Source organism: Notolepis coatsorum, assembly GCF_963971535.1.
Source record: "Notolepis coatsorum genome assembly, chromosome: 5".
In the NCBI taxonomy this organism is placed as follows: domain Eukaryota; kingdom Metazoa; phylum Chordata; class Actinopteri; order Aulopiformes; family Paralepididae; genus Notolepis; species Notolepis coatsorum.
The window spans coordinates 136,730,011-136,745,396 of record NC_140169.1 but is presented as its reverse complement, the minus strand read 5'-3'; the positions used below and the strand labels follow the sequence as shown (position 1 = coordinate 136,745,396).

The following is a 15,386-nucleotide window of genomic DNA, read 5'->3' as shown; positions in this document are numbered from 1 at the left end:
GTGGACACTCCAGTTCACTCCTGCTTCCCTTGGCACCACACTGGGCCAAAACAGACTTGATTACCCTCCCAGACGACTGCCAAGTCAGCTCTGTCGTCTCTCACAACCCCTTCATAATAGGGCTGGGGGGGGGGGGGTGGCGTCACGATTATCAGATCAGCAAGGACCACAAGGGACTTGGAAGTCTAAGGGACATTTTCTTTTATCTTGGAATTGCGATTATCGGGGGATCTCTCCAACTCTGTCCCTCCCTCTTCCCCGATTCACAACAGTCACAACGGTTGCTTTCCTCGGACAAACAAAGCAACAGTTGTGAATGGAGGATCAAGAAAAGAGGGCGGAGTTGCAGTTAAGGTCAAGTAAAGTTTATCCTTAATGTTTTGTAGAAATGCAGATGTAACTCGACAAACTCAAAGGACTCTTAACGAGTGGGCGTTTTACTCTAACTTGGAACTAGTGTCCACGACCGGCTAACGGAACCATACCCCTAGTTGGGCGTGTTGTTCACAGTTTCACGTTTCATGTTTTTTTTTAACGTGCGATCCCTGTGATCCCGTCCCACACCATCCAAAACATGCTTTGATGTCTGACGGGTCTGTGATTGGCTGGCACTGCTGGCAGAGAGAGCGTGAGATGCACAGCGCATCTGATCTTAATGTTGCCACAACATCGGCAGGTACTGGCAGCTGGGGTGATGGTCTTTGATCATAAAGATTGGTGTCGAACTCCCCAACTATGGCGATATGATTCCCTCTCTCTCCCTCTCCCTCTCTCTCTTCTCTCTCTCTTTTTCTCTCTCCCCCTTTCTCTCTCTCTCTCTCCCCTCTCCCTCTCTCTCCTTCTCTCTCTCTTTTTCTCTCTCTCCCCTTCTCTCTGTCTCTTTTTCTCTCTCCCCCTATCCCTCTCTCTCCCCCTCTCCCTCTCATACTCTCTTCTCTCTCTCTCTCTCTCTCTCTCCCCCTCTCCCTCTCATACAGTATATACTCCCTACCCGTTTCATCAAAGCTGTCCTTTTGAAAGCGTAGGGGGGGGGGGGGGGGGGGGAGAAAACTGAATATTTCAGTTTGAGAACTTGCTTGTGTGGTTTCACCTCAACAGACCTGTTTGGGGGGCGGGGGTCAACGTGTATTAACGGATCTTTTCACATGAGTTGTGTGCTGGCACCAGTTTGTCGCCAAATAGACTCCCGCGGTGAGACTCTCTCTCTCTACACACACACGCACGCACACACACACACACACACAAGCCGTCTCTTTTCCTTCTTCCACAGAAATAGGGCTTTCATTCATTGCCCCAGAGAAGGGAATATTCTCACCATTACACCGTTAATCTGGCTATTTAACCTGCCATGGCTCTTTCTCTCTCTCTGTCTCTCACCCTCTTACTCTCTCTCTGTCTCTCTATCTGTGTGTGTCTCTCTCTCTCTCTTATCTTTCTCTGCTCTCACTCACTCACTCACTCACTCACTCACTCACTCACTCACTCACTCACTCACTCACTCACTCACTCACTCACTCACTCACTCACTCACTCACTCACTCACTCACTCACACACACACACACACACACACACACACACACACACACACACACACTTGCTCTCATACAGTAGTAGTAAGTGTGACTCATGGTAATAGCTTGGTAACTTGCCTTTTACTTGTATTCATGTGAGTTTTTTTTATTCTGTATATATTTTGTACTACTTTATAAAAGTATGCACTTCATGGCTTAACTAGTGTGTGTGTGTGTGTGTTGATCCGACGTGCCATAGAGCTGTGGTCAGTCTCGAGGAGGCTGGCACTGCTGCCCACAGGGCTGGTGGTCAGTCAGACGGTGGTCAGCAGGAATGGCAGGAATTGGGTTGGCACACAGCACACAGATGGACATTGTGAGAGCATGGAGATGGTTCTCTAACTGTTGGAGCTGTGGCACAGCGAGAAGGTCCTGGGTGGTTCAGGGGCTTTCTGCGTGGAGTCTGCATGTTCTCTGCATGTTCTCTGTAGGCCTGAGCCCAAACGTTCGAACGTTCTTCAGACCTTCGTTTGTTACATTGGCATTCGAATTCTAAATCAACATTCTAATTTTTTATTTTTTATAATAAAAAAAAAATAAAAATAAAAATGTATATATATTTTTTGTGTCTATTCATTCTGTTTAAACCAATGGGGTTTTTCTTCACAGTTGCAGAAAAAAATTAGGCTACACTAATATTATAGTATTAAAAACTGATGAGTTATATTCATTAACTCTTTCAATGCCATGCCTGGTTTTCCGTTTTACCGCTTGAATGCCACCATCCGCGCCAATGTTAACGTTAATATCGCCTAATCTATGTTTTAAATTATGGCTATGTGTCTAATCTGCCCATCGCATTATCAAATACTATTTTCCAGTCAGTGCTGTGAAGGCAGATTCTTTTTTTATCCCGTCGTTTCCGTTTCAGAGCAGTTAGAAAAGCCCCCGTTTTGATATAAAAAACAGCTCATTCTGGAGCATTCTATGAAAATCGTCTTTTAGTGGAATATTCCACAACGTTGATATTCGTCGGCCTTTTTATGAATCGTTTTCAAATAAACGCTAGATGATCAATATTATACGTGCACGCACGCACATTACGGCCGCGCACTGATAATCGCCCCGTTGATTTCCTCTCGGACTTTTACAATGAAACCGAAAGAAGACATTTCACAAAACAGCTTATAACTTCATCAAACTTACTCCGATTATCCTACCACTGATAACACAGAGTCCTTACCTGACATCAGATGGTATCCAACTGGTATATTCCAATTCCTGATCACCATTCGAAAAAATCGATAAGTGTATGGATCCAACGCGACACAGTAGATCTCTATGATCCGCGGGGATCTGAGGCTCCAGAATGAACTGTGGTAACCCCGGCTGGATCAGTGAACTGGAAAATGTGGAGTACCGGATTTTTTTCCCCATTCATTTTCATTGAGTCCATTCCAAAATCACTTATGTCATCTGGGAGACGACAGGGGGCGCTTTTTTCCACAGTGATCGTCGGCGCAGCTCGGCTATACTCGGGTAGGCTCGGGTGATGCAATAATTTTTCAGATCGCAAAAAAAAATAAAAATCCGAGAAATCTCGTGAGTGGCTAGCAACCACCTATAAAAAAACACGAGAAATCTCGTGAGTGGCACTGAAAGAGTTAAAGAGTTGATTTAATAAAAATAAAAAAAAATACTATACTGATTTAATCAGATTAATCACTTTATTCAAATTGAGGATTTAGTTTGAGTTTGAGGATATTTATATATCATATTAAAAAAAACTTATTTCGATTTTATTTTATTTTTATTTATTTTTAATTTAAAAACGAAGGTTCCAACGTCCGTTTGGAAAAACCGTGATGAAGTTCTAGTCCCAAAAACAGGCTTCAGGGACGGCCTTAGTTCTCTGCATGTTCTCTTCATGTTCTCTGCATGTTCTCTGCATGTTCTCTGCATGTTCTCTGCATGTTCTCTGCATGTTCTCTTCTTGTTCACCTGGGTTTGCTCTGCTTCCTCCCACATCGTAAAAGAAGCATGATGCCAGGTACTTACTCCTGCTGTTGCTCTTGATCAAGGCTGCTGGCATCAGGACAGGACGTGGTGCCCAGGCGCCAGACTATGGCTGCCCGCTGCTCCTGTATAGTTAGGTTAAATGCAGAGGACGAATCCTTGGTATAATTATGCAAAATAAATAAAACATTGCAAATAGAGGTATTCTAATTTTACCACTTGGTTTAAATGAGTTGAATTCAGGGTTTGGATCAGTTTAGCTCACATGTACTAAATACTAATTTGCAGATTTTCAGACAAATGGCCGATTCTGTCCTGAATTGATTTGTTTGAAATTAGGACCATGTGGACAATCCTGGCCACGAGGACCTCTGCTGCCAAGTGACGTGATTGTTCCACGTAATTGAACGTGGTTTAGTCTACGTTTAGTCCTCGTTCCAGATGATGGAGAAAATCTTCGTATTATTGCTAAATACACTCCGACCAAAATGACAAACAACCTAAATGTAATTATCTCTCTCTCACTCACTCTCTGTCTCTCTCTCTCTCTCTCTCTCTCTGTCTCTGTCTCTGTCTCTGTCTCTGTCTCTGTCTCTGTCTCTGTCTCTGTCTCTGTCTCTGTCTCTGTCTCTCTCTCTCTCTCTCTGTCTCTGTCTCTCTGTCTCTGTCTCTCTCTCTCTGTCTCTGTCTCTGTCTCTCTCTCTGTCTCTCTCTCTCTCTCTCTCTCTCTCTCCAGAAGATTATAACTACCCCCCGGATGCCCTCCCGCCCCTCCCAGAGGTTCCGGACTCCGGCTCGGTCCTGAGCTCCGCGGACGTCCCGTCCCGCTGCCTCCAGAACCCGGCGTTCCGCCACACCCCCCTGCGCTATTGCTCGGCCCGCAGCATGGACTCCTCGCCCGACAGCGCGGAGCGGCCCGTGAGCTACGGCTCCACCACGTCCTCCGCCTCGTCCTCCGCCTCCTCCCGGGACAGCCGCTGCTCGCTGGGCAGCCGCTCCGCCCTCGGCCCCCCCGCCCCCTCCTCCCACTGTCACCCGCCGGCCTCCTCGGACCGGGACTCCGGGGCCATCCGCTTGGAGCTGGTCCCGGCCCGCCAGCTGGGGGGCGGGGCCGACGAGGAGGAGGAGGAGGAGGAGAAGAAGAGCGGCGGAGGAGGGATGGGAGCGACGGACAAAGGGACACAGGGCAGTGGACAGTCTCCGGCGGACCGGTCGCAACCGGAACCGAGAATAGACTCTGGTCAGGAACAGGGGCCCAGGACGTATGTGGACCGGGTGGTGCAGGAGATACTGGACACGGAGAGGACGTACGTCCAGGACCTACGCAGCGTCGTACAGGTGAGGGCCACGCAGGGGCACAAACTCTCCAGCTTGTACACATACTGTACATGCAGAGAGACGTGAAAACGAATATTGTCTTTCATAGTAGCACTGGAAGGCACAGAATCCACACGTCGTTATATCGAGTGGTGATGGGTCGTCACTCATCATGACCCCCAACACTGATATTAAACCTGCTGTAGTTAAAGGGACACGCCAACATTAGGGGACATGCGCTTACCGTCTTCTCCAGAGTCAGACAAGAAGATGGATACCAGTGTCCTCTCTGTGCGTTCAGTAGAAAGCTATCCAGCTGCACGTTAGCCTAGCTTAGCAGCACAAATGAATGGAAGCGGATACAGACCACTAGCCTAGCTTACAACTAGCGGTGTGTGAGGCGCGGTGTGTGAGGCTGCAGTGGGTGAGGCGCGGCGGTGGCTACTAATCCAGCCTCGAGGTATGGAATTTATTTTCCAGAATTTTGTTTTTAATAGTAATATCTCAGACGCGGTGTGACACAGTTTCAGTGGTTAGAAAGGATCGACCCCGCCCTCTTCTTCGCGATGGTACCCACGGCAACCTTCCGTGACCTAGTTTAGAGGGGAGGGACACACGGAGACATAAAGGTGTTGCGGGACCGAGATTTAAATCCCCTGCCGGGGTAACTGACACTCATCCCATACGTCTTTATCTCCCCGCCGCGGGGCTTTCATCACGACGCACGTGACGCGCGGCTCACCGCCCGCCGTCTCCTCTGCATTCGGCAGGGTCACCTGTGCTGGTGGGCGGGGCCTAGGCCGAGTCATACGACACCTGTGCTGGTGGGCGGGGCCTAGGCCGAGTCATACGACACCTGCGCTGGTGGGCGGGGGCTAGGCAGAGTCATACGACACCGGTGCCTTTGTGTTGCTGGTATAGACACACATACTCGCATGGGTATGTACACACACACACACACACACACACACACACACACACACACACTTCTTTGAGGTCAGCTTTGAACTGCAGAGACATACATTCTTACAATGCCTCTAGCCAGTGCTTTAGTACCTTGTGTGGTTTTGTGAAAGACTGGGTCTTTAGTGGTTTGGACCCAGTTGATCTCTCTCTCTCTCTCCCTCCCTCCCACACACTGTGCCTTCACTTTAACAAAATGCAAGTATGAATATGTAGTTCATAGTATGTGTGATTTACTGTATGTCTGCATGGGTTGTGTGAGAAGACCTAACGATACGTTTAGCGTTTCACAATTGAGTTTTTTTTTTTTTTAAACGGATTGCTACGCCTCATGACTGCTGTATACGAGCGGACAGATTAATAGTTTTGGGTATAACATATTTAGTAGGGATATCCGATATTATCGGCCTACCGATATTATCGACCGATATTGGCATTCAAATGTAATATCGGAAATTATGGGTATAGTTTTTCCAAAAAAAATAATATGTTTTTTTACATCTATTTAACCTTTATTTACCCAGGCAAGCAAGTAAGAACAAATTCTTATTTTATTTATTGTCAAAAGTATCCATAATGTTGTGTTAATTCCACGACAAGAGATATGTAATGTTAATTACCTGAAATTATTCCGTTTTTTTGAGGGGGGGGGGGGCACCCTGCATATATCGGTATCGGTTGATATCGGTATCGGAAATTAAGAGTTGGACAATATCGGTATATCGGTAAAAAAGCCAATATCGAACATCCCTAATATTTAGTGTTTTAAGAGACTCACAGACAGAGAGACCAACAGGCAGACGGAGAGATGAGACATATTAGAGAGATGAACACACAGACGGACACAGAGACCGACAGAGTAGAGAGACATACACATTAGAGAGACAGGGAGACGGACAAAAGGACAAACGCATTAGAGAGATAAACACACAGACAGAGAGACGGACAGGGAGACAGACACATTAGAGAGATAAACACACAGACAGAGAGACGGACAGGGAGACAGACACATTAGAGAGATAAACACACAGACAGAGAGACGGACAGGGAGACAGACACATTAGAGAGATGAACACACAGACAGAGAGACGGACAGGGAGACAGACACATTAGAGAGATAAACACACAGACAGAGAGACAGACAGGGAGACAGACACATTAGAGAGATAAACACACAGACAGAGAGACGGACAGGGAGACAGACACATTAGAGAGATGGACACACAGACAGAGCGACAGACAGACAAGAGTTCTTCTGTTTTGGAACTTTGCCACTTTTTCCCTTGTCCTCAGTGTCACTTCCTCTCCCAGTCTACGACTCTGTGCAGTGGGTTCATAGGCCAAGGTGTGTGTGTGTGTGTGTGTGTGTGTGTGTGTGTGTGTGTGTGTGCACGTGCACATTACTGGGGGGAAGGGAAGGTTAATAAGTGGAGTAACTGGTCAAAGGGGTCCTACCCAGTAGGAAACACCAACTCCCTAGAGACAGGAGAAGGAGGGGGAGGGGGGGGGGGGTGTGTGTAGGGTGGGGGTGTTGTCGGGGAAACGGTGTGCTTCCTCCCCTCGCATGGCCTGTCGCCCCTGACTCGTGTTCCACCCTGTTTATCTCTCCGTCATCATCCCTTGTTCAAGGTAGGGAGCAGAGGTAGGGAGCAGAAGAAGGGAGCAGAAGAAAGGGAGCAGAGGAAAGGGAGCGAGCGTTGGGTAGGGAGCAGAGAAAAGGGAGCAGTAGGTAGGGAGCAGAGGAAAGGGAGCGAGCGGTAGGTAGGGAGCAGAAGAAAGGGAGCGAGCGGTAGGTAGGGAGCAGAGGAGAGGGAGCGAGTGGAAGGGAGCGAGCAGAGGAGAGGGAGCGAGTGGAAGGGAGCGAGCGGTAGGTAGGGAGCAGAGGAAAGGGAGTGAGCGATAGGGAGCAGAGGAAAGGGAGCGAGCGGTAAGTAGGGAGCAGAGGAAAGGGAGTGAGCGATAGGGAGCAGAGGAAAGGGAGCGAGCGGTAAGTAGGGAGCAGAGGAAAGGGAGGAGAGGGAGTGAGCGGTAAGTAGGGAGCAGAGGAAAGGGAGTGAGCGATAGGGAGCAGAGGAAAGGGAGCGAGCGGTAAGTAGGCAGCGGTAGGTAGGTATGTAGGGTCAGGGATTAGTGTGGTGATAACCGTATCTAAAGTAGGTTAGGAGAACAGAACACTGTGCAGACCTGAGGAGCAGCTCTTAATACATCCTCCTCCTCTGACAACAACAGACCCCAGACGCAGAGAAAGCCATTAGTTAAGCAGACCACCCAGCCCCCGCACACCCCACCACTCCATACCTTCACCGTTAGACGTCAGTAGTTTCAGACAGGCACCATCCAAGGCCCCTTAATGCCTTCCTTCTTCTTGCACCATAATGACTTTGAATGGGTTCGCTCAGCGAGCCGGGTCAAGATGCTCACACTGAGGCTGGATCACACTTATCTGTGTGACGGGAGCTTTTATCTGCGTGGAGAGGGACCTCCTAATGTTAAGGAACTCTATAGGACGGTTAGCGGCGCTACCTATCCACCACACGTTGCCGCTTAACTGTCCCGTGTCAGCTTGCCCTCCAACCCCCCCCCCCCCCCAAAACCCCCCTCATTCCCAGGTGCTTCCTGTGAGGGCGTGACGGCCCAAACACAAATATTTACGCAGACTGCTGTGGGATCACCTGTGGCTGTGTTCCGTGTGTGTGTGTGTGTGTGTGTGTGTGTGTGTGTGTGTGTGTGTGTGTGTGTGTGTGTGTGTGTGTGTGTGTGTGTGTGTGTGTGTGTGTGTGTGTGTGTGTGTGTGTGTGTGTGTGTGTGTGTGTGTGTGTGTGTGTGTGTGTGTGTGTGTGTGTGTGATAGAATCTATACATTTGTTTCAGCCTACATGTGTATTTATTATCACATGTTTTTATGGCATCCATGTGTGTAAAAGTAGAGAGAGAGAATGTGTGAGTCTGTGTGCACTGTGTGTATGAATGCCAGACATTATATGTACTCGGTGCAACATTCAGTATGTTGTTTGTACTGTGCAATCACCCCTCCCTCACTGCATCTGTGTGTTTAATGAGGCCAATCAGTCTTCTGCAAACAAACCTGGAGACAAACCTCTGATCTAGCCCCCCCGCACCTCCGCCCCCCCCCCCCCCCCCCCCCCCCCCCCCCTCCCTCCCTCCCTCCCTCCATCCCAGACCTGGAACACATCTTCGAGGGCCGTTTGATGTTGACCAGGAATTTCAGGGATTAAACCGTGGGGTCATCACTCAGGAATACTCGCACCAGGCTATGGAAGAGGGGCAGAGGCTGTTTATTTGTTTTATTTTTAGATCGGGGATCAGGTTTCTCAGGACCTAGCATTATGTAGAGCAGTGGTTCTCAACGCGGGGGTCGGGGGCCTCAGCGGCCTCTTATCTTTGGTACCGACCGTTCCTTTTGTTCTTGAGAAATAAGGACTCTTTGAAATCTAAAGCCCTTCAGTTATTAATCAAGTTAAATAGCTTCAAAGGGGGAAACTAAAACTTATTTTGTGTCAAAATTCACCATTCTGTCTGTATGCTTGACTATGTATGAGGGGGTTCACAAACGGGTATGCTTCTATTTTTAGGGGTCGTGATCCAAAAAGGTTTAGAACCCCCCGGTGTAGAGCGCTAACGCCCCGCTGTGCAGTGTGTCAGGGTAACGGGTCATTTAATATATACAATTAAAACCTCACACCAAGTTATTATCAAATAGATTAATTTAGATTATTACATGGCGTTTTAACATTCGCCGAAAATGCTTGATTGTGATTGGTCAATGGCGCTCGTCAGAGGTCCGTTATTACTCGATAACCGAGCAATAATGACCGCTGTTCGCAATCAAGCCCACTGACACACACTGCAGCAGTGCAATCAGTCCACACACCTGCCGGCGATAATAATAACTTTATTTGGGCTGACAGCGGACGGAGCCACAGAACAACTGCGTCTGCATTTGATCTCGTCTTGTCGATGGTGTAAAATGAATTAGGTATATTGTTAGTAAGTTAGCCATGTAATAAGCGGGATAATGTATAGCTATACTCGGTCATTGTCGCAAAATAATTGACCTTCACTACGTTTAAAACACCTCTGCGAGGCACCTCAGTGTTCTAAACTCGGTGTCGGTCAATTATTTTGCGACAATGACCTCGTAGCTATACATTATCCCTTACTTAATATCTATTATCACTTGCAGATCGACGCAGCTGGCTTTCCACACTCATATTGATGCATAGATCTTTCTTCACAGTAAATTTCGCAGAGTAAGTTTTACTCAAACTGAGTCCATTTGAGCCCAAGTGAGTACAATTTTACTCAGTTTGAGTAAAATGTACTCAGTTTGAGTAAAATGTACTCTGTTTGAGTAAAATGTACTCAGCGAAATTTACTGTGTAGTAAGTGTGAGATGGTGGGAGAGTCGGTGAGGCTTCCTGTGTGTATTGAGAGTTAATGTGTAACACGTTAGAGTCAAGTTTGTACACGTTATGACTGAATCCTGTGCGTGTGCGTGTGCGTGTGTGTGTGTGTGTGTGTGTGTGTGTGTGTGTGTGTGTGTGTGTGTGTGTGTGTGTGTGTGTGTGTGTGTGTGTGTGTGTGTGTGTGTGTGTGTGTGTGTGTGTGTGTGTGTGTGTGTGTGTGTGTGTGTGTGTGTGTGTGTGTGTGTGTGTGTGTGTGTGTGTGTGTGTGTGTGTGTGTGTGTGTGTGTGTGTGTGTGTGTGTGTGTGTGTGTGTGTCCATTCAGGCTGTGTGTCCATTCAGGCTCTGTGTGTGTGTGTCAGAACACTAGTTTGTTGTGTCCATTCAGGCTCTGTGTGTGTGTGTTGAGTGAATGTGTCAGGGCAGGTCAAATCTGTGACCCTCGGCTAATAAAGCATCAATTTACACGTTACCTTTAGCAGTCACCCAACCCTAAACCTGACCCCTGAACATGACCCCCAGCATAACCACCGGCCGGCCCACAAGCCGAAACTCGAAGCCTGCTTTTTTAACTTTAAAAAGGCCCCATCTGTGATCTAAACAATAGCCCCACCAAAAAAAAGAGAGAGACACACACACACACACACGTTTAGTTTGGCTAAAATTGAGCACATTGCATTGATTTACAGTTCAAACCAGGCCAGCCCCTAACCTTTACCAATACAGGCTTAACCGTAATCCTAACCTTAACCACTAACCCCAAAATCTGATTTTTGTGTGGTGGGGGGCTATCCCCAATTGGCTGTCTCCAATCAACTGGTTTGTAGTTTGATATATATCCCCAATTGTATAGTTAAGTCAACGCATGTACACACGCGCGCACGCACAAATGTTACATGTCGAGGCTTGATTCCTCCCCTTGTGTTGTAACCTCTCTTCCACCGGCCTCAGACGGTAGTCTGTTCTTAAAACCATTACTTTGCTACTATAACTAGTAGCTGCATATCGCCATATAGACACTTCTTCCTCCGCTGACGTCTCTCTCCCAGGCCCGCTCGGGTCCCCCCGCTGACGTCCCTCCCAGGCGCGCTCGGGGTCGAGTTCAGCGGGTCCAGGGAGGTGGCTGGTGTTTGTGTGCATGGCTGTTACAGAGTTGGACTCGGGCTGGTGACTTTCTGTTGCCTGCAGGAATAAGATATTATCAATCTGGGAGTGTGTGCACACACACCATCTGTCAGAGAGAGAGGGCGAGAGAGAGAGAGAGAGAGAGAGAGAGAGACACTGCTGGTGTGTGTGTTATTTACCTGGTGGTACAGTAGCAGTCAGAACACACAGTGTGATGTGAACGAGTGATAACACAAGAGACAAGACGATCCCATAAAACACTGTCTCTCTGTCTCGGTACGAACACATCACTCAATGTCGGACGTGAACAGAGTGTCCTTTTGACAGCAGAGACGTTCTGTTCTGTCGCTGCTGCTGCTGCTGCTGCCGTCGACTCGCACGGGGCTGTCTGGACAAAGTGGAGCGCTCTGTCGAGTTTAGTTTACTCAGTTTATTTGATCAGGGACAGTGCATATCAATCAACAGTTATACATTTATAAATTAATACAAATAAAAAACTGTAAATATGCCAACATTAGCAGGGTTGCTAGTTTTCAGTTGTAGTCCCTGGGCTAGATGTTTAAGCCAGAAAAGAGTGACCCCTGTAGCAGAGCATTTAGGTAGACAAAAACAAAAGTCACGAATAAAAATAAAAATAAGCCTAAGAATAAAATATGTTCCAGGATATACATTTCCTATTTTTTTTATCTACTTTTTCTCCCCATTTTCAATTTTTCTCCCATCCCAATTTCGTATTATCCAATTCTACCCTCCCCTGTCTCGAACGTTGTTAGACCATGCCTCCCACTGGTCGGCTGCAATGTGGACGAAGCCTTGCATCACGTGTCCCCTCCGGTACACGAGGTGGCAGCCGTCGCATCTTTTCACCTGCACAGCGCGATCTCTCAGTGGCGAGGAGTAATGCATGGGAGGCTCACGCTGCCCCCGATACTTCCTGATTCTGCTGTACAGGCGCACCAACCGACCTGTAGGAGTCGCTGTCCACAACGTCCGATCCCCACCCACTGGCTTTCCCACCCCTAACACTGCCAATTGTATTAGTATGAACGACCAGCCAAGCCGGAAGCAACGCCGAGAGCTGGGTTCGAACCCAGCATCTCCTGCGTTAGTGGTGAGCGCCTTGCCCACTGCGCCACTTAGCCGCCCTTTACATTTCCTATGTTAATATAAAATGTCCTATGTTACATTCTAATATAAAATATACAGTAAAAATATACAGAATATACAGTAAGTGTAAAATTGTACTATGTCGGTCTAAAAGTAAAAGTCCCTGTGCTCACTGCTCAGTGATGCAGTGAGGCACAGTGATGCATTATGCCCTGTGAGGGGGGGGGCATAAAGTGATGGGCATAAAGAAGAGTCTATTCACATAAAAGAGCAGCTTGATTCCATAAATCTTGTTAATTTCAGAAGCTTATGGGGGGTGGGGGGGGGGGGGGGGGGGGGGGGGGCTGGTTGTCAGCATTCATAACTTGTATCATAGAACCCTTTCGTCCGAGCTATTTATGGACCATAGAGGGGAGCTAAATGAATTGTTCACTTAAAATAATCCGTTATAGTTGTTCACTGAATTGGATTAGATTAGATTCAAATTTCTCATCTCGATTCATCTTTCTTGTCATACAGCACGAGCACAGAATCAACGAAAATAAGTTTGGCATCCAACCAGAGTGCAAATGTAGCAGTGAAGTGCAATAGTGATATACAATGTATAAGGTAATTAAACTGGGTATAAAATATATAAATAAGCGTAACTAGTAGGGGTGGGGGGAAATATCGATACGTAGTAGTATCGCGATACTTTGCGTGGCGATACTGTATCGATACAGGGATACCAAGTATCTATATTTAAATATTTATAAAAAAAATTTTTTTAAAAATGATAAGGATAAGGCATTGTTCATTTCAATACCTATAATAGTACAGTAGTCCACAGTACACGCACACGTGTGCATTCAGTTAAGTTGGAATATGACTGTAATACAAACAGTTCAGTTTGTCAGATACATGCAACACAGATTACAGTGTTTACATCCGTCTGTTTGAGAAAATACCATGTTCTGCAATACAAATGATTGAAGTGAGATGAACAGACTGAACTTTATTTTATTAGATAAAACATGTTGACAAAGTTTTACTTTGCAGTTGAAAAAAGGTAATAAATCGCAATATATCGCAATATTAATATCGCAATACTCAGCATATCGCAATATATTTAGTATCGTGACTTAAGTATCGTGATGGTATCGTATCGTGAGGTCCTCTGGTGATTCCCACCCCTAGTAACTAGTAAGAGTAGGTAAGGGATATATAGATATAGTATCTACAGACATGCAAAAGGATTATGTGCCGGTATGTACAGACGGATGAGGATATAATAGCCTATATACGGTATATACCGCATTATTGTTCATGGTTCACAAAAGAGATCTGGTAATCTTTTAAATGTCCCATCACTAATTAGTTTTTTCCGACTAGATTCTCCTAAATCAAATGAGATAAAAAAAACTCAAGGTAGTTGATTGAAAACATGTGACACACAGACCAGCTTGCCAGCCCCTCTAGTTTACTCCACGCCTCGTTTCAGCCCGAGAACAGCTTGTAAACAAGAATGTGGACGGAGGATGGAGCGGTGATTTGTAGCATGTAAGCCAGCGTGGAGCGTTTCACGAGATGTTTTACGTCGATGGCCTAGTGGAGATAGTCATCTATATATAGTTGACCTGTACTGTATCTTTTAGACAGGGCAGGACGCCATGGCAGAGCAGTCACACTACTGTACATTCGCTACACTGTAACGAGAGCACTGGTCCAAGAGAGGTGTGTGTGTGTGTGTGTGTGTGGTTGTGGTGGGGGGGTCTATATTGGTGTTTGTCTTGTATATGGGTAGTTGTTGTGACTTTTACCTTCAGAATCTGCAAGTTGTGTGTGTTTGTATAAATGGTAAATGGTGCATTTATAATGTATAGCAGCTTTTATCCAAAGCGCTTCACAATTTTGTTCCTCACATTCACCCATTCACTCACACATTCACCCACCGACGGCGGAGGCAACCGTGCAAGGTGGCGCCCAACCTGCTCATTGGGAGCAATTAGGGGTTAAGTGTCTTGCTCAAGGACACTTCAGACACGCTCCCCGGGAGGTGCGGGTATCGAACCGGGAACCTTCCGATTACCAGACGACCGCTCTACCTCCTTAGCCACTGTCGCACTGAGTGTTGTTTGTATGTGTGTGCATCTCGTATATACAGTACCAGTCAAAAGTTTGGACACACTTTCTCATTGAACTGAATGAGAAAGTATGTCCAAACCTTTGACCGGTACTGTAGTTGTGTAACCTTTACTTTATAGTATGTGGTGTGTATGTGTGTGTGTGTCAGATGCGTTTGAGAGAACTGAGGCCAGGAAGCATGTCAGGCATACAGTCCTCCTCACATGACTGCTGATGGGATTTCCCTTCTAATGCTTTGATGTGTCCAACTCTTGATCCTTCTTTCTCTCCCTCTCTCTCTCTCTCTCTCTCCCTCTCTCTCTCTCTCTCCCCCTCTCTCTCTCTAGGACTATCTGGAGTGTATCAGTAACCAGTCTCGCTTGGTCCTCAGTGTGGAAGATAAAGGCTCTCTATTCGGCAACATCAGAGACATCTACCAGTTCAACAGGTACCACACACACACAGTAACCAGTAGGACACCTATAGAACCAGCACAGGTCACCTCCTAGAAGAATCCCTAATAAAACTTAAATCCCTGTGGTTCACTGACTGAACATCACAGTGACCCGAAATATCAAAAGCTGTGAGGTTTCCATACAATGTCGCTAGGATTTTTGCCGACTTCAATATAGTGTCCCTCGCGTCCCGCGACCCCGGGGTGACATACCCACGCCGTCTGCCTCCATCCCCCGTGCTTTTATTATGGAAACCACACACTCGCTCTTAGTCTAAGTTATAATTAGAGTATCGGCAGCGTGCATGCCGAATCATTTTTAGACTGTCGCCGGGAAGAATCTAACCCCCGTCGACCTCCGAACA

General features: G+C 46.9%; 1 protein-coding gene across 3 annotated transcripts in view; it reads left to right on the top strand.

The window, feature by feature from the left end:
• The window catches only part of LOC311229277 (pleckstrin homology domain-containing family G member 1), a 70,264-nt gene that overhangs the window by 29,445 nt on the left and 25,433 nt on the right, over positions 1-15,386 (top strand). For 2 of the 3 annotated variants that reach the window (XM_084315346.1, XM_084315345.1), the window contains exons 2-3: positions 4,265-4,866; positions 14,915-15,015. In XM_084315346.1, the coding sequence (XP_084171472.1) occupies positions 4,414-4,866; positions 14,915-15,015 (554 nt within the window). In that variant the 5' untranslated portion in view covers positions 4,265-4,413. The remainder of the gene's footprint in view (positions 1-4,264; positions 4,867-14,914; positions 15,016-15,386) is intronic. The other variant, XM_084315347.1, reaches the window with a different exon arrangement.